We start from the raw sequence: 26,929 nt of genomic DNA on the forward strand, positions 1-26,929 counted from the left end.
AAAGGCACAGCTGAAGAGAGCATTGCTAATGTGGGCATAAAAAGAGGAAGCCACATAGCATCAGGGGCTTAAGATCTAGATAAGGCAGTGGAGAGTCATTTGAAGCCTTCCTAGTCCAGGCTTCCCAATCACATGTCTTGGTGATTCTGAGCTTGGTGACTCCAGGTAGCTTGCTTGCTTATTTATTTATCTTATTAGATTTATGCCCTGCCCAACCCTGGCCAAAGCCAGGTTTGGGGTGACTTGCATTCAATTTAAAACAATACATAAAACCAACATTCAAATCAAGACAATCCCATTCTCCTTCCCATTGTAGATAGCGATAAGCACCTTTCAGCCCACTAACCACAGGCCAAGAGTTTATCTGAGAAAACAAACAGTCACAAAGGGGGCATAACTAGATGACACAATTGCACAGATGTTAATAATAATGGTCCAATTGGTTGTCGATGGTAGGTAGTCAAGAAGCTGGTGAAACTGATGTTATGACTCCTAGGAGTAGCACTGGCCATGATGTGGGAGTGTGCTGTTTTTAGAATTACCCCAAATCACGCTCACTTCTCCTTTTTTGAGAGGGAAGTGCCTTTCTGCCAGCAGACTACATTTATAGATTACAGTTGGCTTCCCCAACTTATTCAAGAAATACATTTAAAACCCAAAGTCAATTGTAGCTGAATTTTTAATCTACTGTCCGCTTCTAAAAAAGGAAATGAGCACTCATTCAAATTTTCTTTCAATCTGATTTTTAAAAAGTCTTTCAATTATCCTCAAAGTACCATTTGTTTTTTTTTTAAATTTTATAGCTTGTGCTGGCAAAATGCAATCCCTGCATAAAGAAACATAAAGAATTTAAATCTAATTTTGTAAATACTGACGAGTCTTATTGAAACCTTCTGTGATTTTGTAATACAGTTGTTCATTTCCAATCATCTAAAAGGCACTCTGCATTTGTTTCCTTCAGGTCTACTCTCTCTGCGTGCCGGTGATGCTAATACTAGAAACAGCGATGGAGGGCGAACGGGTGTCATGAGCTCTACGATCTCTTGGCCTGTTCCTCACTCAGTGTCTCCTGGCCCTAGCTGCATGTCTGGGGAACAAGGTGAAGAGAACCTCAACTTTTGTCACTTTTAAAAATTTCAGCCAATTTTTTCTGAAATTAAAACTTTGGCACTTTGAATTAACCAAATTGCTGTATCACACTGGGGGTGGGGCGGGGGGGTGGGTGGTTGATTCCCCGCTCTACCACTTGAGCTGTGGAGGCTTAACTGGGGAACTAGGTTAGCCTGTGCACTCCAACACATGCCGACTGGGTGACCTTGGGTGAGTCACAGTTCTTCCTCTCAGCCCCACCCATCTCACAGGCTGTTTGTTGTGGGGGGTGGGGGGACGGAAAGGAGAATGTGAGATCCTTTTAGTGTCCTTACAGGAGAGAAAGGGGGGTATAAATCCAAGCTTCTCCTGCTCCTGCTCCTCCTCCTCCTCCTCCTCCTCCTTCATCATCATATATGGAATAAAGAATACCTGGGTAATCAGAAGCACATGTGTAGATATAGATGCTAAAATGTTTCTTATTCCCTGAGTAACATGAGTCCATGATATCTATGATTTTTCCAACCAGTCCTCAAAGATATAAGGTCAGATCAGTGGAAGATTTGTCCATGGTGTAATTTTGGTGGAATGTATTTTTCTACCTTTATAATGCTATTAAGCGACTTATCTTTTTGTCAGGACTAAAGTCTGGAATGGGACTACTTTCTATATGGAAAGGATACTTGGGCATTTTGATTACTTTAATACTTTCTGAGATTTCTAGAAATGGAATAAATCTGTATCTACTTATGTATTATTTGGACTGAGATGTAATTAATACTAACATGAGAGAGGGGATTGTTGCCCCATCATGGGCTGTGGTGCATCTAGTACTAAAGAAATCTGTAACGGACCCAGGATATTTTTAATAATTATTAACCAGTCTCAAGTGTTCAGTTCTTGAGCAAGGTGATTGAACAGGTGGAACTGGAATTAGAACAGATTGCTTGGATCTTTTCCATTCTGATTTCAGGCCAGGAGATGGGACTGCAACAGCCTTGGTCATTCTGGCACAGGCGATCTAGGGAGTGCAACTCTGCTGATTCTTCTGGACTCTTCACTGACTTTTTGTTACCGCTGCTCATTATCTTTCTGGACCACCTTTCAGGGTTGGGACTGGAAGATACTATCAAACAAAACAAAACACTCTCTAGTGGCCAATACAGTGGAACCTCGGTTTTCGCCAGTAATCCATCCGGCGAAGCTTGGCGAAAACTGAAACCGGCGAAAACCAAAGCTACACGGCATAGCAAATTTACGCAAATGGTGTAGTTGAAAATGGAGGTGGCCAGCGAAAACCGAGGCAAAAAACTGGCAAAGGGGCGACCAGCAAAAACTGAAACTGGCAAAAAACGAAGGCGACGATTACCAAGGTTCCACTGTATAGTGAATCAAATGCAGATAAATATAATATGATAGAAAGTGCAACAGTGTAGTACAAACATACAAACTCTCAAATACATAAAACAAACCCCTGTTACATATGCATACATGTATTATCTCCTATTACAGTGAGTAATTGAAAGGCACTATTGAGAACACATTCCTGTAGTGCCTTTTTAATTCAATGGGAGTTACACATTTGTTTTGTTTTGTTTGATAGTACTTAGGGCTTTACCTCTCAATTTTCTGGAATATTGGGACTGGAAGATACCATTTTCAGTGGTTCCAGTCCTACCTGGAAAGTGGGTTTCAAATGGTGATGTTGGGAGATTGCTACTTGGCCCCTTGGCTTCTGATCTGTAGAGCTGTGGCACCAAAAGCTTCCATCTTGTTCCCCATGGTTTTCAACATGGGTCATCTTAGGCTTGGCTATTACCAATATGCTGATAACATGGCTCTGTCTCACAGTTCTAGACGATCCCGGAGAAGCTGTAGAAATCCTGAACCAGTGCCTGGAGGCCATTCTGGGGTGGACACAGGCTAGTAAATAGAATTTTAATCCCAACAAGATATAAGTGCTATTGATGAGCAGAATTTAAGGTGTGACCTGTTGCATTCCCCTTGAAGGAACAGGTCCATAGCAAGGAATTCCCCTTGGGCCTGGACCCATTGCTAGATAAGCAGGTGATAATGTGTCTAGGAATTCATTTTAGCAACTTTGGCTGGTTAACCAGCTATGGCTTTTCCTGGGCCAAAAAATCTTGGTTCATGTTTTAATAACATCTAGATTGGATTATTGCATTGTGCTCTTTGTTGGACTATTCTTGAAAACTGCTTGAAAAATTCCACAATATACAATGCTGCAGTCATGTTTTTGACTGGAGTGAATCAGAGAGGCAATCTCAGAGAGACTGGTCCACAAGACTTCCAATTTGTTTCTGGGCCCATCAGTGTGCTATTGTTGACCTTTAAAGCACTGTACTGCTTGGGACCACCACACCTAAAGGACTGCCTACCCTATATAAGTCTACCTGACTGCTAAGGTTGTCTCTAGAGGCCTTGCTTAAAGATCCCACCATCTGGATTAGATGGATGACAACCTAAGAGTGGGCTTCTTTGGCTGTGGCACCAAAAGTATGGAACTCTGCCCCAGGGATATGTGTCTGTTCTCTTTTGCAATTGTTTGCTGCCAGTGAGTGAAGATTTAGAGGCATTCCCTCAAGGATCCCTCTTTTCTGTCCAATGTTTCAATTACAGTAATAAAAAATTACTGTTTTATGTATTTAATTTTAAATACATTAAAATTAATGTATTTAATTTTAAATACATTAAAATTAATGTATTTAATTTTAAAATACATTAACATTTTATTTATTTTAATTCTGGCTTTAATAGTTTTTATGAATTGTTTTATCATATATTTTACAATGTTTTAACCTGGTGGCCAAAAGGTAGCACAGAAGTTTTGTGAATAAACTGAGGGGGAATTTATTATTGGTATCTATTTTAATTAGGTGGTATTTTAATGAAAATATACAGGGGCACTGTCCCAGATATCTTATTTGGATGATTTGTGCTTCTGCCCCATTTGAGTTTGACATATTCAACAGAACATATGCACACAGAATTTTTTTCAACTAGTATAAATATAAAATTTGAAAGAGAAAATGGATGGTATATGGAGAGGGAAGTGTGGTGAAGCCTTAAATTACTGCTTCCAAATAATGATTTATTGATACATGTAAAAGACTCAAGACATTTTATTATTTATGGGCAACATGTCTTGAAGAGCCCTGGTCTAGTAAAGTAGCTTCCTGCAGAAATAATCTAAAGTGAAGTGCTCTTGCTTTTTTTCTGTCTCAGAATTCTCCCAAGATTCCCTGTTCCTAGAGAAGATTCATCATTGAAATGCATGGTTTCTCATTTGAAAGTATATATGGGATGATATGTATTTTTGAGTAGCAGTCTGACGTTTTGCCTGTTTCTGTGGTAGCTATGTGGAGTATACTAATCCCAGAGTAACATTGAGTCCCAAGTATACAGGGTGTTATGTTCTCTGCCAATAAGAACATTCTTAGTCATTTCAGATTGTGATAGAACTTGGGCTGGAAGTCTAACAGATCATTCAATGACCCACAGGTTTTTACAGATTCATTTAATTATCATTTAATTATCTCTGATCTTCATTTGATGTGTGGGTCATTTCAGTGATCAGAGACTAAAATAAGTTCATTTATTTAGTAATGAATTTCAGGTATTTCACCATCTCCGAAGAAGAGATTGCTTACAAACACGGACATGGGGCTGCAAGCATATTCCTCCATCATCAAGACCTTTGTTTTTCCTCTATTTAAATTACTTGGTTCACAGATGTATAGTAAAATGAATGGAAACTATCTCCAGTACTCTTTGGATCAAACGTATTTAACCCTTTCGTGGGCTGATGCTATCATGTGTACCAGGTGTACTAAGCATTCTGAGGTTTGGCTAAAGAGATTAAAACGTTTGCATATGCAACTCACTTTATAGCGAATGAACCTGCCTTCCTACTGCCAGGTTATGGAGTTCTGTGTAACTGGAACACTTTCATTCTGGAATGCACAGAAAAGTTGGCCTAATGATTGCGGTTTGTTTTGCATTTCTGTTTCTTTCATGCTAACAACAAATGGTCTGCAACAAGCAAGAATTTAATTTCATTTGTCTCTTAAATTAAAAAAGTTGAAATACTCACATTCTGCTGCCATGTTTGTATTTGTCAACATAGCATCCATGACCAGTTCTGGGCCCCCCAAAAAACGACACCGGGGATGGTCTCTTGGATCACCGGTCCCTCCTCCTGGCTTGGTTGTGCCTGTACCTGCTATTCGGCCTCTTCCGAGAACAGGCAAGATTCTGATAAAACTCTTTTTTCAGACAGATAACTGTCCAATGTAGCATTTTTTAGAAAATAGAAAAAAGGCAGTTATGTGGAAGAGTAGATTATGAATAGTGTGCTGCTGCTTGTAAAACATATTCAGCACCCAAAACTGGCAAATCTATGCATATTTCCTTTCTTAAACAGGGTCCCAGTATATGGGTTAGAAGAAAGGCGCGATATAAATGTAATAAATATGCATTTTACAAAGTGTGCATGAATGTTATTAACAATTTTTAGTAAAATACTGTTGATGTTCAGAAGACACACATAATTGATGAAGAAGTAACATTTAATATTCGTAAACTCACATGACTTGAAAATTATCGCATAGGCACCAAATTTGTTTTGTAGAGCATCCTGGGGCCCTGGTTCCCTTTAATTTCTGTGGGATTACTTTAAATGTTGACATTAATGGATACTTGTGTTTCAGATGAAAGAGAACTGTTTTTTGAACTGTATACAAACAAAAAGATTTCTAGAGCTTCAACCTTTCTATCCTTATTTTATTATTGTTTTATCCTTGATTATTATAAAGCATCCTCTCTTTGCAATTTATTTTTAATAGGACTTTATCTTGTTCTCAAGAGGATTTTGGGCTTTCTTTGAATGTCTAACATTTTAATGATTGTGACTTCAGAACTATTTAAACCCATATTCATATGGACATTAGGGACCATATTTGGCCATCTGATCTGTATACATAGATTAGGAAGAACTCATCTCCTTTATTCTTACAGGTAGCACCAAAAGTCAACCTCAATGATGGCATCTAGCCTGGCACGTTGGAAAATGCATATTTAGCATTTTTTCTTTAATTTTTCCTCTTAGCACAAGATAGATCTCTCCCCCCCCCCCCCAATAGCATCCATGATGCTATCCCATCCACCCCATAGCTTTGGGGTGGAGCTGGGGGAGGATATTAGTTCTTTATTTAAATTTTATGTAGCTACAAAGGGAAATGCAAAGGTGTTTTGAATTTTATTGTGTTTAGTGATGGGGAGTATTGGGAGGAGCTTTCTTTCCATTTAAATTGTCCATAGGACAAATCACAGTATGAGTCTTCTAATAACAGAAGTTTTTCTTACTTCCTTTTATAGAACCTGTTTTGTCAGTGCCGGTTCCTCAATCAATGTTACCTGGTATTTTACAGCCTCAACCAATCCCTGCAGGAGAAACAGTAATAGTTCCTGAAAATCTGCTGCATAACTCAGGAGTCAGACCAGTGATTCTGATAGGTAAACAAATCATATGAGAAATTTCACCATCATGGTCTGTTTCACATGCATGCACAAAATGACAAGGTTTCTATTATGCTGTTCATGCCATTTTCTATTAAATGATCAATCCCAGAGGTATGTAAAGTAACCCCAGCATAACAGAGAATCAGTCTAGTGTATTTCCAGGTAGCAACATCTTTTACTGTCGAATATTTATCATTTGAAATCAAACCAATATACAAGAGGTCATGGATAGGTCAAACAGGCTCTATAATACAGCACTAAAAGAAATAAGCTTTTTATGCAATTAGTAAAATAATTTCTCTTTCCATTGGAATGGTAGTTAAAAAACAAACAAATGGGTGTTTTCAGCATTTTTAAGAGCTCTGTGTTATAGCATAAGAACAGAAATTGGGAATTGACCAGAACAAAAAGCTGCTTGGGTTGCCACTTTCAAAATTTTACCTATTCAAAAGGGCTACGGAAATAAACAAAAATATGTTTTAGGAAAGTTTATGTTTGTGTAAAACATTTTAAGAACAGAACATAAGAACAAGCCAGCTGGATCAGACCAAAGTCCATCTAGTCCAGCTCTCAGCTACTCTCAGTGGCCCACCAGGTGCCTTTGGGAGCTCACATGTAGGATGTGAACGCAATGGCCTTCTGCGGCTGTTGCTCCCGATTACCTGGTCTGTTGAGGCATTTGCAATCTCAGATCAAGGAGAATCAAGATTGGTAGCCATAAATTGACTTCTCCTCCATAAATCTGTCCAAGCCCCTTTTAAAGCTATCCAGGTTAGTGGCCATCACCACCTCCTGTGGCAGCATATTCCAAACACCAATCACACGATGCGTGAAGAAGTGTTTCCTTTTATTAGTTCTAATTCTTCCCCCCAGCATTTTCAGTGGATGCCCCCTGGTTCTAGTATTGTGAGAAAGAGAGGAAAATTTCTCTCTGTCAACATTTTCTACCCCATGCATAATTTTGTAGACTTCAATCATATCCCCCCCTCAGCCGCCTCCTCTCCAAACTAAAGAGTCCCAAACGCTGCAGCCTCTCCTCATAGGGAAGGTGCTCCAATCCTTCAATCATCCTTGTTGCCCTTCTCTGCACTTTTTCTATCTCCTCAATATCCTTTTTGAGATGTGGTGACCAGAACTGGACACAGTACTCCAAGTGCGGTCGCACCACTGCTTTATATAAGGGCATGACAATCTTTGCAGTTTTATTATCAATTCCTTTTCTAATGATCCCCAGCATAGAGTTTGCCTTTTTTTACAGCTGCCATGCATTGAGTTGACATTCCCATGGAACTATCAACTAAGACACCTAAATCCCTTTCCTGGTCTGTGACTGATAGCACTGACCCTTGTAGCATGTATGTGAAGTTTGGATTTTTTGCCCCTATGTGCATCACTTTACATTTTGCTACATTGAACTGCATTTGCCATTTCTGAGCCCACTCACCTAATTTATCAAGGTCCGCTTGGAGCTCTTCGCAATCCTTTGTGGTTCTCACCACCCTACATAATTTGGTATCATCTGCAAACTTAGCCACCACGCTACTCACTCCTACTTCCAGGTCATTTTTGAATAAGTTAAAGAGCACTGGTCCCAAAACGGATCCTTGGGGGACACCACTCCCTACATCTCTCCATTGTGAGAAATTCCCATTTATACCCACCCTTTGTTTCCTGTTCCTCAAACAGTTTTTAATCCATAGGAGGACTTCCCCTCTTATTCCTTCATTGCTGAGTTTTCTCAACAGTCTCTGGTGAGGAACTTTGTCAAAAGCCTTTTGGAAATCCAAGTAGACAATGTCCACCGGTTCACCCCTGTCCACATGTTTGTTTACACTCTCAAACAACTCTAGTAAGTTTGTAAGACAGGATTTGCCTCTTCAAAAGCCATGCTGTCTCTTTCTCAGCAGGTCTTGCTTTTCTACATGTTTTATAATTTTATCTTTAATGATAGATTCTACTAATTTACCAGGAACAGATGTCAAACTGACTGGCCTGTAATTTCCCGGGTCCCCCTAGATCCTTTCTTAAAGATTGGTGTGACATTGGCCATCTTCCAGTCTTCAGGGATAGAGCCTGATTTCAGGGATAAGTTGCATATTAAAGTGAGAAGATCAGCAATTTCATGCTTGAGCTCTTTAAGAACTCTTGGGTGAATGCAATCTGGGCCAGGGGATTTGGTAGCATTTAGTTTATCAATGGCTGCCAGAACTTCTTCCTTGTCTACCACTATCTTCGCTAGTTCCGCGGATTCGCCTCCTAAGAAGCTTGGTTCAGGTGCAGGAATGTTCCTCACCTCTTGGGTGAAGACAGATGCAAAGAATTCATTCAGCTTCTCTGCAATCTCCCTGCCATCTTTTAGCACACCCTTTGTTCCTTTGTCATCTAACGGGCCTACCGCTTCCCTTGCTGGCTTCCTGCTTTTGATGTACTTAATATAATGTACTTAATATGATGTATTTTAATATAGGATGTGTGTGTTAACATGGGATGTGTGTGTAAAGTACCATCAAGTCGCACAAACCTATGGCAACCCCATAGGGTTTTCAAGGCAAGAAACTAACAGAGGTGGTTTGATGATGAAGTCAAAGGAATTGGGTTCCTAGGGTATCTCTCAGGAATGCAGCTCACAAGTGGCAAAAACTGTCTTCAAACCCTTAAACTAGTTAATCTGGGAATATTAGTCCATGTCTCTGGAGATCCTGAACAGTCCATTCTTTCCTTGATCGCCTTTCCACAGTGTTTCCCTCGCTGAGATTTACCTCTCCTTTTATTCCCAACATACCCATGTTATCATGGAATTTACAATTGTTTCTGAAAACAGTTTTCAGAGGCTTGTTGTTTGTTTGCTGTGTTGAATAAACCTTATATAACAAAATTTATCAGAGCTGAATTTGTTAATTGAGTTTTGAAGTGTGGGAACATGTGGGCACTTGAGGATAAGAGGAGGATTTTGTTGCAGCTGTTTTATGTGATATAGAACAGAGATGGGATACTTTTGGGAAGGATGTGTTTGATTGTTTCTTGGTATTTGTCCTTCACATTGCATACCACAATCCAGGTATTGGGGATCCACCTCTCAGTTTTACACATACGAATAAAGCACCTCATCAGAAGAAACCACACTTTCCACAATAATAATTACAATATTTGGATTCAGCGTCCCTAGCAAGAACCGTTGCCAGACTTGAAATCTTTCTTTGTGAGGAGAACCTGACCAACAGCTATTATCACCAGGAGAGTCTCCCAACAAATCCCTGAAATTTTGGTGCTTCTAGCCCAGGGGTAGGGAACCTGCGGCTCTCCAGATGTTCAGGAACTACAATTCCCATCAGCCCCTACCAGCATGGCCAATTGGCCATGCTGACAGAGGCTGATGGGAATTGTAGTTCCTGAACATCTGGAGAGCCGCAGGTTCCCTACCCCTGTTCTAGCCTAAAAACTGCACCCCCTGCAGCCCAAAAACCGAAAAAAACACTTTAAAAATACCAAAACCCACAAATGGGTGGCGGAGCTTTAGACATGTAATGGGGGGGGGGGGGGGTTAAACCTGGGGAAAAAAACCCTTACCTACATCCTTGGGAATAAGTGTATATTCTTTCCCTGTGTTTGCCTATCTTCATCTCCCTCCTCCCTTTGCTCTCTTACATCAGTTTTTCCAATTTTTTAGTATTTGTGCTATTGAAGCAAGTACAACATCAACTTTTCTATTTTAAGATGTTTGGGAGAGGGACTTCTTTGATCAATGTACATCATGTACATTGATAGTACAGTATAAATAAATAATAAAGGTATGGTAGTTATTTGTATATATGGATGATACATGGATATGTCACATGTCTGTGGAGCTGCTTTATGTTTTTCACAAATAAAAACAGCCCTCAAGTTAGAGACCCATAAAACATCTTTAATCGTTAAGAACTCTACAGTTAAAATCTTGAGTAAAGACACATGTTCTTGCTTGATTCCTAAAGGACAGAAAAGGAGGTGCCAAGCAAGCCTCAAGGTGGCAGATGTTCCACAGACAAAGGACCAGGGGCGTAATGCCCATTGGGCAAAGTGGGCAGTTGCCCAGGGCACCCCCTTGTGGTGGGCACCAAAAATGCAGGGGTCGTTTGTGTTTTTTGGTATTTTAGTGTATTTTCTGTTTTTGGCCTGCAGGGGGTGGGCCTTTTAGGCTAGCAGCACCAAAATTTCAGGGATGTTTTGGGAGACTCTCCTGATGATACTACTCAGGTTTGGTGAGGTTTGGTTAAGGGGGTCCAAAGTTATGGGTGCCCAAAGGGGGTGCCCCATCCCTCATTGTTTCCAATGGGAGCTAATAGGAGATGGAGGCTACACATTTGAGGGTCGATAACCTTGGACCCCCTGAAGCAAACTTCACCAAACCTGGGAGGTAACATCAGGAGAGTCTCTTACTGATACCACCAGGTTTTGTGAAGTTTGGTCCAGGGGGTCCAAAGCTATGGACTCCCAAAGGGAGTCCCCATCACCCATTGTTTCCAATTGGAGCTAATAGAAGATGGGGACTACACCTTTGAGGGTCCATAACTTTTGATCCCCTGAACCAAACTTCACCAAACCTGGGTGGTATCATTAGGAGAGTCTCCTAAAGATACCCTGAAAGCTTGGTGCTGCTATCTTAACAATTGCAGCCCTGACAGCAGGCACCCCCCAAATTTCCCCATATTTTCCTTTTAAATCCCCCCCTTTTGCATGGATTTAAATGGAGAATATGAGGTCCCCAGTTTAAACATTGAAAGTGATGCTGTTTCAGGGTGGGGGAGAATCAACCCCAAAATAGCATCACCTTCAATGTTGTTTAAAATCTGATGAACCCCAGGAATTCTCTCCCTTTTAAGGTGGATTTAAGAAGGGAGGGAGAATCTGGGCTCCTAGTTTTAAACAATCTCATTGAAAGAAAATTATGCTGCTTGGGGGTGGATTCCACCATCACTTGTTTAAACTAGGGAGCCCAGATTCTCCTTTTAAATCCACCTTAAAGGGAGAATCTGGGGTTCCCAGTTTAAATAACATTGAAAGTGATGCTGTTTCCCCCAATTGGGGGACTGGATACAACACCATAAAATGTTTTCATAGCAGTAATAAAACATTTTGAAAGCATTTTGAAAATGTTTTCAAAAAAATTATTTTTGCTGTGTGGCATGGCCTATTGCTGTGTTCAGATCTGTGAGTTGGGGCATGTTCTATAATGAAACGACCTGGTGGAAAAAATCATTGCTTGGTCACAGTGGGGGAGGGCGGCTGCCCATGGGGGGGGGGACGCCAAACTCCAGTTTGCTTATATACGTCACTGGGCGTAGCTACAAGGGGGCAGGGGGGTGCACGTTGCACCGGGCACGCGCCTGGAGGGAACATCAAACTCTGGTTTTGCCCAGGGCTCCAGTTTGCCTAGTTACGCCACTGCAAAGGACCACCACTAAAAAGCTCTCTCGCTCGTTGCCTCCTGTAGACAGAGCAATAGAAAGCAGGTTGTGGGAAGAGAATCTTAACTACAAGTTCGGGCATACAAGAGGAAGCAGTGCTTTGGGGACTGCAGCCTAAACTATTTAGTTCATTCAAGTTAAGAATGAGCACTGGTTTATGCCTGAAAACAAATGGGCAGCCAAAGGGATCTTTCAAAGTAGGGGTGATATTATCCCTGTACCCAATAACCTGGCCTCCATGTTTTGGACCGTAAGAAGTTTACAAACAGTTTTCAGAGGCTGCTCCACTTTTAACGTAAAGTGTGTTTCTTACCTTAAGTGTGACTAGAGCATCGATCAGCATGATCAGATCCTGATTTTAATTGAATGGCCATATTTGGTGCTGGCAGCTGACTCTGACAAAAAAAAAGTGCTGTGTGCCAGATCAGAAACCCAGTGGGTGAAGAGTGTTCTGTTTTGTTTGGCATTCCCTCCTTGACCCGCCTTTCTGTTTATGTATATATTTTTGTGTTTCTTTGAATGGTATTTATTGTTTTATATTTTGAATTTTATTTCAATGTTTTTGCCTCCTTGGGGATCCTGAACTAGGTGGAAAGGCAGCATAAAATGTTTTAAATAAATAAATACAGCTGTCAGTCAGGATCCAGCAGTACTCCAAAGTTGTTCCTTCAAGGGAAGTGCAATGCCCTCCAGGCCGGGCTGACTCCTGAGTCAGCTTTGTCATTGAGCAAGAGCACCTCAGTCTTATATGGATCAAGTTTCAGTTTATTAGTCTTCATCCATCCCATGAGCTTTACCTGTTTAGGACTTCAGCAGACCCACTGGCTCAACTATTAAGGAGAAATAGAGCCCAGCTACCATTATCCACACATTTGTAGCTCTTCCCCAGATCCCCAGTAGCTCTCCCATTGATTTCATGTAGATGTTAAACAGTATGTGTGGGGTAGAGTGGGGTCAAGATGTACCCCATAGCATAAATGCCACAGAGTAAGTGACAATCCCTTCACATTCTGGAATGAGCCAGCCAAATAAGCAGAACCACCAAAGCATAGTGACCCATGAACAATATATCAGAAGCTACTAAGAGGTTCAGGAGAACCAAAAGGGATGCTTTGTCGCACTGAAGATTAATGTCTGAGTGATAACAGCCATTTCCATCCTAAATCAATTCTAGAGTCTAGAATTGTGTATCAGTTAGTCCAGTGGTTCTCCAATGACTCAAGACAGTTTTGGGCCTTGACAAACAGACTCGACTCCAATAAAATGAGGGCGTTTTCTTCTATTCTCCCTGAGGTTTGGATAGATCATTTTGCGAAGCTGTTCCAAAAGGAAGAGACCAGTAACATTTATCATCCATTTCCATCATTAGATGACTCCAAATGGCCTCCTGTTACAACTCAGGAAATCATGGATCTAATAACTGAATTGAAACCCCGTAAAAGCCTCTGGCCCAGATATAATTTCCCCAGAGATACTGAAGTTAAGCATATAGAGTGAGTGGAGGCAACCCTTGCCTGGCCACAATCCTAATTCACCCAAATCAATGACTCAGGCCTCATTCCCTAAGCCTTGGCTATCTGCAGTCATTGTAGCCGCCTATTATTTATAAAAAAAGGTGACCCATGGATCCTGCACCAACTTCGCTACCAATTAGTTTGAAAGGCATCAGTCATTGGGAAAATATATGCTAAAGACATCTTCTACCCAAAACTACAAGGCCTGACGGGCAGATTCATCCAGAACATCATTGGCCCAGAGCAAATAGAAGCTTCCACGAGGGGGAAATCCACGTTAGACCATGCTATGCTTCTCTATGCATTTGGATTTAATAAATACTCAAAAAAAGTCCAAGAAGCTAAACTTTATGCTGCCTTCATTGATTTGAAGGCAGCTTTTGACTACAGATCTCTAGAAGAAGCGTCTTTGGAATAGAATTGGCTATACAAGGAATAGACAAATGAAACTTCTTTCTAATCAAGGCAACTTTATACCAACACAAACTGCAGGAGTTAAGTGCTCACGTTGAAGGTTCCTCATGACTGATTCTATTTCTACACCTTTTACAAAGGTGTAGAGGCAAGGCTGTGTGCTTAGCACCAACCCTTTTCAATTTATTTTTGAGTGACCTTCCATCAGCCTTATTGGAAATTAATAACCATGCCCCTTAAATTAGGCTCCAGGCATATTCCAATACTTCTATATGCTGACTGATAATTACCATCCTTCCTATCTCGCTCAACAAAAGTTGGACTTAGTCGGCACTGCTGAATAGATGTGGGCTTCAGTACTGTACAGATAACGGACTCAGTCATCAATTATCAAAAGACCAAGATTTTTTGATGCTTTGCTAAAACCAATACAAAAAATGCTTATAACTGGAAGCGATTAATAGAAGTACCTGCCAGTGGAGCAGGTTAACCAATACAAATAAATCTTGGAATTACATTTTCTTATCCAACGCCTCTCCTGGATTTACCCTCACAAAAAAGCTGCTTATTGCAGCTGCTACCATCAGTTATTCTGCCATTGCTTACGCGCTTCTTTTTATGGAAAGGGACCACTCCCCTTGTCCCAGCAGCACTAAAAAATCTTTAACTCTAAAGATAGAAGCCGCCAGTTACTTTATGGAGTACCTATCTGGCTCCAAGCAGTTGACGACTACAACCTTGAATACTGTCCAATCCAAATTTTTTCCGGTGAAAATTATGGGCCTGCCAAATTAATGTGGGAACCCGTGATGCTGACCCTTTCACTGTTTAGAACTGGGCCAAAATTCATTAGTTTATAGGGCTTGGTTGAGAGCTTTTAAATTTTGGCTTCGCCTGCATTTCTCGCATGATGAGCACTCGCTGATTCACCTACTTTTGTCTGATACTCAGGCTAATCCATGGTTCTCTCTGATCGAAAGAAAGATTGAATCACTTGGTATATCTCTCGACTCGCTTTTCCTGCTATCTAGTTCAGAATCCTACAACTTGTTAAAACAAAAATTGTTGGAAAGCGAATGGTTCTCAACCTTCCTAATGCTGTGACCCTTTAATACAGTTCCTCATGTTGTGGTGACCCCCAACCCTAACATTTATCCATTTTACAGATGGAGAACACTGATGCAGAGAGTCTTAGGCAACTCCTGTGAAAGGGTCGTTTGACCCACAAAGTGGTCCTGACCCACAGGTTGAGAACCACTGGGTTAGTCTGTCTGCTCCAAGACAGTCTGGAACTGTATGGATACCACCCATTTTAGCACCATGCCCAAGAATGGAATGTGGCCCCTGGGCAGTTGTTGTTTAAATCATTTAGGACACCTTCCATAGGAGAAGCCTCATGACTGCTTCTTTCAAGGCAGTTGGAATTGCATCATCCTCAGAGGAGTATTTATTACCTAGCCTGACCCACTTGACCAGCCAGATTCGCCTAGCTGCTATCAAGCACAAAGTTCAGGGGCTGAACCTAGATGCGGGACACTGGACAATTCAAAGCAACTTATCTGCTTCATCAGGCCTGACTGACTGAAAGTCATCCATACAATTAGGACCAGAGTCCTAATAAAGTCCTGGGATTGAACATGGTCTCTAAGCCACAACTACTATAGTAATTTTATCTGCAAAAGGTATAACAAAAGAATCACAATAAGCATTTTTTTATATCCTTGGGAGAGGGGCGGTCTGAGATAGAATTTAATTCATAACCCAAAAAAGCTCCACTGTTTGGTACAGAAGTGCATTCATTTTGCCACCATCACTACCACAGAGTAGGCACAATAATGTGCTTTGTAACTGCCTGTCCAAACATTTCTGTGTCCAGGCCCTCTGTGTCCTTGGCAAACCAAAGATATTTTTGGGGCGCGGGGGGTTGGCTTCACCAAACTACTTTAACCCTCTAGATCAGGGGTCCCCAAACTTTTTAAACAGGGGGCCAGTTCACTGTCCCTCAGACTGTTGGAGGGCTGGACTAAAAAAAACTATGAACAAATTCCTATGCACAAATGATTGTAAAATGTTTGATTTCACCTTTCAGACTTTCTGTCATGGTCTATTTTTAGAACAGTGACCAAAATATGTCAAGTATAGGGTGGGCTCCAAATATTGTTGGGGAGGCTGTGGAATACCTTCCCCTGTAAAAAAAAAAGCAGAACTTTCCCAATGAAGCATTCCATCTAACCCAGGATTAGGTATCTTCCTGGGTTCTTCCTCCCTAGCAGATTCGCCAGCCTGGCTGTTGCCAATGGGAGTGAGGCAGAACAGAAAGCCTGAGAGCAACACATGGAGTAGCCGAGAGGGAAGGGCAGAGCAGGAGTTGCCACATGTAAGGTTTCCAACTCTGGGTCAGAAAATTCATGGAGATTTGGGGGTGCCATCATGTAATTGCAATCAGCAGCCGTTGGGGCCGGTTCCTCCTCTCCCTCGAGCCCCCACTGCACATGAATGGAGCCATCGCCACCATGCCTGGCGGGCCAGATAAATACCTTCAGGGGGCCACATTTGGCCCCCGGGCCGTAGTTTGGGGACCCCTGCTCTAGATAGTAAGTTTGTCACCTGAGATTCCAGATGCAGGTTTAATCTTGTAAGTACTTACAAGATTAAACCTGCATCTAAAATCTCAGGTGACAAACGTAAGTTTAGATGGGGTATTTGAAATGTAGAGAACATCAGAATGAAAAGGCATCTCTTTCTCCCATTTGTTGTCTGCTCAGAATCATGTCCTCCAGAAGTTTATATTTTATGTAAGAACAAACACTGGGAGAGTTAGGGCCTCTTCACATGAATTTGTGTGTAGATAAGCATGTCTATGTGATCCAGTTTTTGCAACATGGTCTTCGGAATCAATTCATCTATCTACCATGTCTCAGTGTTGCATTCTAGGGCCCCAGTTCACTGCTTGGGAGTCACTGGCCTTTTACACCTCTTAGAATCCATAATGTATGATGGTACTGATTAGTTATTTCAAATTTGTTTAGGGTTTTCTTTTTTCTTTTTATAGGTTATGGCACTTTACCATATTTCTATGGGAATGTTGGGGACATTGTAGTGAGTCCCTTACTAGTCAATTGCTACAAAATCCCTCAGCTGGAAAACAAGGATTTGGATCTTTTCGGTTTGACGGGGAGTCAATTACTAAGTGTGGAAAACATGATCATTTTAACAATACAGTATCTTGTCCGATTAGGTAAGTCATTACATTGTGTATTTTTCTTCTTTTTGATGCCAGTTCTTACAAATCATGTCCTTTTACTGGTAGTAAGCCTTTTGTTTGTTTGTTTGTTTTATAAGAAATCGGGATCTGCACTCTATGTTTGGGGATCTGAGAATGAGAATGTATTTGAAATGTGAAGCATGAGTTTTCTGTTTTGGAGCAAATTGGCTCCAAGGGTCTGGTTTACATCTGAAAAAGAGGGGCATGAGCTTTGAGTGATTTTATTCCTTCCCCCAGTCATTTAAAGTTGCTCCTACATGGTGCTGGTGCACTGTACTGTAGAAGTTGTTTGTATTGACTCAGTCTGGGTTGGATCCTGTTGTATTGACTCCTGCTGGGTTGAATCCTGTTGTAACAAAAACTGGGAGGATCTAACCAAGCAATCATCTTTCAGCAGCAAACTAGCCATTGGGTGGGAACGGAGGGTGGATAGGAAGCATACTGTTAAACTGCTAGATATGGCTGGGTAAAATGAAAAACATGATTGAGTTGGGAAATCAGAACATATAGTACCTTCTCAGCTTGTTTTGTACAGTTCAGAACCTGGTATGAGTAAACCATGAAGATTTTTTACTGAATCAAGATAAAACTACTTCATGAGGAATAGTGTGCAGTGGCATAGAGGACTAAAAGCTAGTCTGAACTCTTTTTCTCAACTAATATCTCCTGAAGCCTGCCCAAGAATCCTGTTAGTGAGCCTGCGAGATTACCATATACTCATCAGTAGAGTCATAACTATTTTCCAAGGTGCCAAGCTAGAATCAAGATAAAACTACTTCGTCAGGAATAAGCCTTGTCCCAACCCTTGTTTAACTAGGCACAATATACCAAGTTCAAGGACCCCTCAGATGTGCTGACTATTTAAAAAAACAACACCTATCTTATTACAGTACTACTTTTTGTACAACCTCTTAATAAAACAAAAAGTAGAACAGACATTATGCTGGCATTATAGCCCTAATCCCGTCCTCAGAGTAGAAATGTAATTCCTACCATTTCCTTGTTCTGTTGAAAGACATTTTCGTCCATGTTCCTGGCCTCAGTTAACCCTAGAGCAGAGACTCTTCCTGTGATTGGGTTAATGTATATATTAAGATGGTTTTTCAATTAATTAAATTAATTAGTTGATCTGGTTTCTAGGCTGCCTGTCCCCTGTTGGACTCAGGGAAGCTTAGGACAATATAATGAGCAGTAGGACAATATAATAAATATGTGAATGGCCTCTGCATTAAAATAGTAAGTGTTGGGAAACATGTGGGTGGTCTGCTTAAATTAAGCAGCCTTAATTGTAAAGTTCTCAAATATTAAGCAAGGCTCCCAGCAGTGATGTCAAATAACCAGGTGCAATGAATGTTCCTCTGTCTTCCACTTTTGTGATAATGTTGGCCGGTATTATAAGAGTGTAGAATGAACAGGTTAAGCTACCTTATAAGTTTGTTTGTGTGTGTGTAAATTATCTGTTACAGCCTGTTGTTCTTGTGTGTGTACACACACACACACACACACACACACACACACACACACACACACACACTAATTATTGTCTCAAGGGACGTACAACAATTAGGGGGCCTTCCTCTATTCAGTTTCTTCTGATACAGTTTTTTAGGGAAGGATACTTTAATAACATGGGGGTCTTTTATAATGAATCAGACCCTTGGTCTATCGAGACCAGACCTGCCTAGCTGGATTGGCAGTAGCCCTCCATGGTTTTAGGAAGAGCCTTTCATGATCCCAACTATCTGATTATTTTAACCAGAGTTGCTGGGGATTGAGCCTGGGACCTTCTGCATTCAACACAGGTGTTCCGCCATGGAGCCACAACTTCATCTCTCCACTTGAAGCATACTATAGTTTGAATCCCATACGTGTTGGCTGATAGCTGGGTTGGCTGATAGCTGGACCAGAAGGCTTTCTGATTCTCTCAGTGTTAATGGATCCATAATGCTATAATTTTAAGAGCTCAGATCCAAAAGTGGGTGGGGGGAGAGTTAATTAGGAAATTATTTTGCTGGCTTACAAAACAGTCAATCATCAGAAATGGGAAACTGGGTCGACCACTATGCCTTGGGTTAAGCTGACTGGGATTAGGAAGCAAGCACTTTTGTATATAGTAGTTTGAGTTCTGCAGTTTCACCTCCATATCTGAATTCCTGCTTATTGCAACATAACTTGTGGAAGAGGCTTTGGAAAGTAAGATTTGATCCTTGGTTTATTTGTTTGATTTAAAATTTCAGGTTCTGATAAGATACCTCTCAGGGAAGAATTTGAACAAATCATGCTGAAAGCTATACAGGAATTCACTGTGAGAGAGCAGTCCTTACAAATGAGCGCTCAGTACATCTCGTTGTCACCAGCACAACTCCCATGGCTTGCCAGGTTAATCGCCAGTGTCTCTCAGGACATGGTGCATGTGGTGGTTACTCAGAATTCGCTTGCTGAAGGTATTTCAGAAACACTGCGATCTTTGAGTGAAATGAAACATCAGCAGAAGCTTCCAGATTATGTGGTGGCCATCTGCACATCAAAGATCAGAGGAAACGAGTTCTGCGTAGTAGTGTTAGGTGAGTACCTTTTCCATCACATGTTAGAGACACGACATAGGCAAGATAATTGATCTGTAGTGACTTAGCTTTTATTAATGAAATAGAATGAAAAATTTTGATAAGTGGCCTGAAGAACTATTTTATACTACCCTGTTTTCCCGAATATAAGACATCCCCAGAAAATAAGACGTAGTAGAGGTTTTGCTGAAGTGCGAAATAAAAGGCACCCCCTGAAAGTAAGACGTCACAAAGTTTTTGTTTGGAAGCTTGCCCGACGAACAGAACACAGAAAAATAAGACATCCCCTGAAAATAAGACATAGCCCCTCTTTGGGAGCAAAAATTAATATAAGACACTGTCTTATTTTCGGGGAAACTCTATATGCAACTGTGCTGAATGGTTAATCAAACAGTTCCTGTTTAATATCCCTCTTGCTTCTGTGCTATCTGCTGAAGAATTTGGAATTACATTATTAATAGTTGTGTATTTATGAAATACATTAAATTAGATCTATTTTTATTGCAAAAAGAAGTTTAATCATCACCTAATTTTCCAATGCAGAATGTGTTGGCCTATAGCAGGGGTCTCCAAACTACGGCCCGGGGGCCAAATGTGGCCCCCTGAAGGCATTTATCCGGCCCGCCAAGCATGGCGGCGATGGCTCCATTCATGTGCAGTGGGGGCTCGAGGGAGAGGAGGAACCGGCCCCAACGGCTGTTGATTGCAATTACATGTTGGCACCCCCAAATCTCCATGAATTTTCTGACCCAGAGTTGGAAACCTTACATGTGGCAACTCCTGCTCCGCCCTTCCCTCTCGGCTACTCCATGTGTTGCTCTCAGGCTTTCTGTTCTGCCTCACTCCCATTGGCAACAGCCAGGCTGGTGAATCGCTCGCTGGCTGCTAGGGAGGAAGAACCCAGGAAGATACCTAATCCTGGGTTAGATGGAATGCTTCATTGGGAAAGTTCTGCTTTTTTTTTTTACAGGGGAAGGTATTCCACAGTCTCCCCAACAATATTTGGAGCCCACCCTGTACTTGACATACTTTGGTCACTGTTCTAAAAATAGACCATGACAGAAAGTCTGAAAGGTGAAATCAAACATTTTACAATCATTTGTGCATAGGAATTTGTTCATAGTTTTTTTTAGTCCAGCCCTCCAACAGTCTGAGGGACAGTGAACTGGCCCCCTGTTTAAAAAGTTTGGGGACCCCTGGCCTATAGTCAAACTACTTCTAGGGAAGTAGCCAACAAGTTGCAGCAAGCACCCTGCTTTTCAGATGTAGCTGTATGCTTACTCCAATTAAACTATCTACAGAACTCTGCAGCTGTCTTAGATTTTTATCTTAAATATATTAATCAGCATAAACAGCTACAGATTGCTCATGGGCATCTAAGATTATCTCTGTTCTTTCAGTTCATCAGGGAAAGGGAAAAGTCATTAAAAGGGCTAATAGGAGTACAAGCTGCCCTACATCATTTTGAAAGTGAAGCAAACTTCTTCTCTTGTCCTCATAGTGGCAGTGGGAGAATATCTAGATGTACTTCCCACCTACAGCAACCCTGAAGATTCTCCTTTAAATGGGAGAAAAAATAGCCCCTTCCCCCTGATTTAAAGGGAAAGCCACAGGAATGCCACAAATTATGCTCATATGTCATATGGATATTCCCTTTAAATCTGGGAACTTCCTGTACTCTATGCAGGGAAACATGCCTGTGTAAAAGTAGCCTAGAAATGTATTTTGATCATGGTGAAAATTAAATCCTTTCACTTGACTTGATTGGTTGATAAGGGCTATAATCCTTTGAAGCATATTTATACAGACTGATGCTACTCTCATTGACACATTATTTTCCCACACTGTATGCAAAAACCTTCTAGATTTCCTCAAACTATTTCAGTGAATATTCAATTGTTTTGGGAATAAACAGAAATGGAAAGAGATCCATTTCTAATTGAATGTTTCTGCCCATGTAGGTGTGGCGTTTGCATTATAGACATCAGAAATTCAGAAGGCACTTTTAGTGTTCTATGTAAAAATATCCCTTGGCCCTTTGAATCTAATTTTAATACATGTGTTTCCCACTGAGACTGGATATGCACATCACAAATGCCAACTTTAGAAAATGCAGAGACAACAATGCGAAAACTATAGCAGTCACCTTCCCCTCCTAGTGCCCCTGCTTGCTACCCCCCCCCCCCGAGGCATATCTAGGGAAAATGGAGCCCTGGGCAAAATCAGAGTTTTCCGCCCTCCTCCCCATGATGGGCTTTAGTGGGGCTAAAGTGGATCCTACACCTTTTTTTCGTGGCACGACACTTACCTGGTTCTAGGTTCTGTGGCTCGGGGATCGGAGAGGTGTGGATTGGGGTAAGTTGAAAGGTGAGGCTAGGGGAAGGTGGGGAGGAGTAACTGGAGATGGCACGAGGGTTGAAAGGGAAGGCTTGGGGTGGCAGATTGGGAGAGGGTGGAACAGAGAGGCTTGAGATGGGGAGGGCAAAAAGGTGAGGGTTCTGGAGGGGCAGGGTGACAAGGTGAGGCTTGGGGTGGGAGAGGAAAGAAAGGTAAGGGTTGGGATGGGCTGGGGGAAGGTTGAAGGTACGTATTTGGGTGGGAAAGGGTTGAAAGGTGTTGGAGGAGGGTTAGGGCATTGCCAGGCCTGGCTGGAGTTTTGGGGGTGGGAGAAGGGGCTTGCTGGGTGTCCAGGAGCAGATACCAGCCCGCGCTGCAAACTCCAGCCCCAAACACTCGCCATTACCAGGGAGTAGGTCCGGGGGGGCAGCAAGAGCCGTTGGGGGAGACCACAGCTCAGCCCTGAAGATGCTGTGAGGCTGCCGAGATCTGAGGACGGGTGGTTGAGCAAGCCAGGAAGTGCCCCAGCCGCCGCAGAACAGTGGTAAGGGAGCAGGGGCAGCAAGCATGCTCTAGGCACCACGGGTCCAAGGTGCCACCACAGCCAGCGACCTCCAGGCACACTCAGGGCCATAGCCAGCTGGGCTGTTGGGAGACACCGCAAAGGGAAGGGGGTCAGTAGCGTTGTCGTGGTACCCCTGGGATGTTCTCATGGCACCCCAGGGTACCGCAGAACCCCAGTTGGAAATCGCTGCCTTAAAGAAAATGTGGTGGGCACATATCAATCAGTTTTTATTATGGTTATAGACCGGCATAAGGTAAACAAAATAAAGCTGAAAAGAAATTACATATTAAAACAGAGTAAATATATCTCCAAATAGAAAAAAAAAACCGACTGGAAAAAGGAAACTGAGAACACAAAAAGGTAAGGGAACATAAAGGAAATTGGATAAAAGTGTAAATACAAAAGGGAACAAAAACTTAGAAACTATAAAAGGAGAATAGGCATAGGGAACAATAAAATGGCTACATTGAAGGCTATAGCTATGAAACCATGGACCATGCTTTATCCAACCAGTGCTCCGCCAACTTCATTGGCTCCAGAAAGGGTACTGGGTCAGGCTCAAGGTTTTAGTATACATTTTCAAAGCCCTAAACTGTCTGGGCAGCCTATGTTTAAGGGCTGCCGTGGTATTTCAACTGATTGGCCTCCTTTTCCTTGCTCTCTTCTTTGTCCTCTTGTTTGTTTGTTTTTGTCTTTTGTTTCCTTTGTGCACTCCTACATTTGCAGCTAATTCAGCGTTCGGCAGAGGCCAATTTACTGACAGTCCCTGGCCCCTCCATGATGCGGCTGGCCTCCACTTGGGCCAGGACCTTTACAGGCCTGGCCCCTGCCTGGAATGGAACTGCCTCTTCCTCCCAGCTGTTAAGACCTCTGCTTGGAGATCTTGGTGATTTCCGCCAGGAGTCTGCAAAACAGTGAGTTGTTCGCTCGGGCTTTTGGAGTGTCCAGCCGCTGAAAGTGCCCCCCCCCCCTTCCATTTTTATGGAATTAGGGTCCATTACCATCTGTTGGACCCACCCTTTCTTTTCCCCTCTCGGGAGGGTTTAAGAGGGATATTGCAGGCATTGTTATGTTATGTATTAATTGCTGCATTTTAATTTATATGATTTAGATGTTAACTTATATTTGATTTTTATGTTTATCTGTATTTGAATGTTGTGTTGTTCACCGCCCAGAGCCCTTTGGGGGTTGGGCAGTATATAAGTTGAATGAATGAATGAATGAATGAATGAATGAATGAATGAATGAATGAATGAATGAATGAATGAATGAATGAATGAATGAATAAAATAATTTATTTCTCCCTCTGACTGAATTATAGTAGAAACTATGGCACTGGGATTTTGTAGGGAAATTGTGTTTAAGATGTTGCTTTAATTGATGTAAGCTGCCCTGAGCCCATCCAACAGGAAAGGGAATCCAGTAAGTCTAATAGAATAAATAAATAAAATGGAGGAGTCTTCACTAAGTACATTACATTACTCAAACATGGGGAATGAACAAAACACAGTGATTTCCAACAGTAGAGAGTCAGGCAATAATTATTGTATTGCATAATTTACATTACATATAAACCTATAATTCATATGAATCAATGCATGGACTTAGAGTCAGATGGATATCATTTGAAGTAAGGCATGCAAAATTAATTTCTGTTGATTTTTTTGTTACTGACATCCAAACTGAGAAACAGAGCATCCAGGAGTCAAGCTTCTTATATTTACAGTGCCCTGTAACCTTTTTTGACCTTTCTGTTCTTGTAGGTCAATATCAGTCTCGGGCACTGGCTGAAAGCATGCTTACTACCAGTGAGTTTTTAAAAGAAATCAGTTATGAACTCATTACAGGAAAAGTCAGCTTCCTGGCATCGCATTTCAAAAACACATCTTTGGGTGAGTATATCCACGATTCTACCATTGTTGATGTGAACTGTAAACCTGACCATTGGGAGCAATGACTTCATTGACTTGCCTGAGTTACTTGGTTCCTGACTAAACACAGAGCTGATTTCATGACGTCTGCTAGGAGTCATCTTTTAAAAAATGTGAAACATATAAGTGGCTTGAGAAATTTCCATGTTCAGCAAAAGTGTTTGCAAATGGAAGCTGAAACACAAGACATCTGTATTCCCTTGCTTCTGCTTAGAGGTGTTAAAACTGTCTTCTTCTAAAGCTTGTTTTATGAAATGATGGCTCCCCCTCCTGTTTTATTGTCTACTTTTCATACGGTTAATTTGGATAAACTATTGTAGAAGCATCTTGAATGTCATCTTGACGCTATCATCCCACCTCCCACCTCTCAGAAATTTAGGTTAATATACCCAAGTCTCCTTTTCTCCAGATTATCCTGTAACTGACCCTGTGAAGCAGGCAGTAGCATACCGTGCCCGGAGGCATGACTGCCACCTGCCCATGCCCCACTTACAGGAGCCAGCAGAGAGGGCGGGGAGGGTGGGGCTTGGGAGAGAGGGCTCCTGGGCCAGCCTGTGCCATAGCTACCTGCCGCTGAGCCCCGCCCCCCGCGTCCCTGCAGGCTGGCTTCTGCCCTCCCCAGGGCCTACTTCCCTGGAAGGAGGCTGGAAAGGGGGTAGGACTCAGTGGTGTGTGCCCAGGGACATGGGATACCCCATTTCCCTATTAGCAGTACGCTACTGGAAGCAGGTTACTTGGGAGGGGGAACAAGGTCACAGAGCACTGCATGGCAAAGTGGGGATCTGAATCTGGGTCTCCGAATCCAGGGTTCTACCCACTACTACACATTGCCTCTCTGGATCATGTGGCACTAAACTATATCCTGAAGCCTTTAAAAAAGAAAATATTTGTATTAATGTAGTCTTTTTTTCAGATAAATTTTTAGTTTTAAAGCATATTCTTTTACTAGGTGATGAATTGGACAAGTTGCTGGAGACAATGCAACAAAGAAGAGGAGATAATGTTGTAATTCCATTCAATGGTGATGTTAATGAATGTATTTCATCTCAAGAAGCAGCTGACATGGTTTCCACTCAAGAACTGGGTAAACTTTACCTCATTAGAAGTGAAAAAAATCAGTAAATAAAAAAAATTAAAAATCATATACCCTGATTTAAACATGTTTAGGCACCATCGAATATTCGAGATTAGCCTACAAGTATCTTGCAACATATTCCCTACTTGAGTCCTCTTCTAGCCCAGCCAGTGGAGCTCCAGAAGACCAGAGAGTCAGTTGCCACAGCTCTTCTGTTCTTGGCGCGAAGAGAAAAAGTAATCAGTAGTTCTGATATTTTGCTTGCAGATTCATGTTATGCTTGGCGTATCTCCACTGGCTGTACTAGTGTGTGGATTGGGGGATATGCAGATGTTCTGTAGATTGGGCCACTCACAGTTCCCTCCTTCTTACTCCTAAGCAGGCCTTTTCTCTTGAACAGGACTTCTTTGCTCTATACGGAGCTAGTACTGGTTGGCCTTCCTCCTAGCTCCTCCTCCTTTGCTCTTGCAGGCCTGAATAGCTTTCTATTGAGCTCTGCCATTGCACTGCTGCCTTCCTTAGGGCTGTGCTGTGGTCCACCCTTTTCCCAGAAGGCCACAGTGCCCAGATCTGTGGCACCATGGAAATCAATGGATGTCGACAGAAGTAACTACATAGGATTGCACTGTCCAAGATACAAGCTAGTATTCCTGCATCTTTAGATTTTTTCTTTATCCTAGAAATTAAATTATGGCTTTGCTTTTTTAAAGATTTGGATACTGAAACCTTCCAGATTTACCAGCCACAGCTCACAGTTGCCAGAAAGCTCTTGTCACAGATCTGTGCTATAGCAGATAGTGGCAACCAGAGCCTGGATCTGGGCCACTTCAGCAAAGTGGATTTCATTGTTGTGGTTCCTCGTTCAGAGGTGCTGGTTCAACAAACCATTCAACGAATTCGACAATCAGGTAAAAAATGGGGAGAGAACAGAGAACTTTTGTGAAAAAACATAGCAATTGGTCCATGTATTCTGTATTATACAATTGCACAATAAAATTACAAATTTTGCATCAGCAAAATATTATTTCTTTGTCTTGGAGATATGATGCAAATTAGAAAGATGTGCATACATTTGCTTATTGTTCAGAATTTGTTTTATGTTAGTCATAGGAGACAATATAGGGCGTTTTACCTATTTGTTTAAAATATTTGTTCCTTTGAAACTACTCTTTCTGTAACAGTGAAATCGT

General features: G+C 41.7%; 1 protein-coding gene across 1 annotated transcript in view; it reads left to right on the top strand.

Moving 5' to 3' along the window:
• The window catches only part of GREB1L (GREB1 like retinoic acid receptor coactivator), a 175,624-nt gene that overhangs the window by 113,858 nt on the left and 34,837 nt on the right, over positions 1-26,929 (top strand). The window contains exons 3-10 of the mRNA XM_048508536.1: positions 962-1,099; positions 5,237-5,356; positions 6,487-6,624; positions 17,055-17,240; positions 19,505-19,831; positions 24,497-24,625; positions 25,614-25,748; positions 26,450-26,647. Of these exons, the coding sequence (XP_048364493.1) occupies positions 962-1,099; positions 5,237-5,356; positions 6,487-6,624; positions 17,055-17,240; positions 19,505-19,831; positions 24,497-24,625; positions 25,614-25,748; positions 26,450-26,647 (1,371 nt within the window). The remainder of the gene's footprint in view (positions 1-961; positions 1,100-5,236; positions 5,357-6,486; positions 6,625-17,054; positions 17,241-19,504; positions 19,832-24,496; positions 24,626-25,613; positions 25,749-26,449; positions 26,648-26,929) is intronic.

Source organism: Sphaerodactylus townsendi, linkage group LG09, assembly GCF_021028975.2.
Source record: "Sphaerodactylus townsendi isolate TG3544 linkage group LG09, MPM_Stown_v2.3, whole genome shotgun sequence".
NCBI lineage: Eukaryota > Metazoa > Chordata > Lepidosauria > Squamata > Sphaerodactylidae > Sphaerodactylus > Sphaerodactylus townsendi.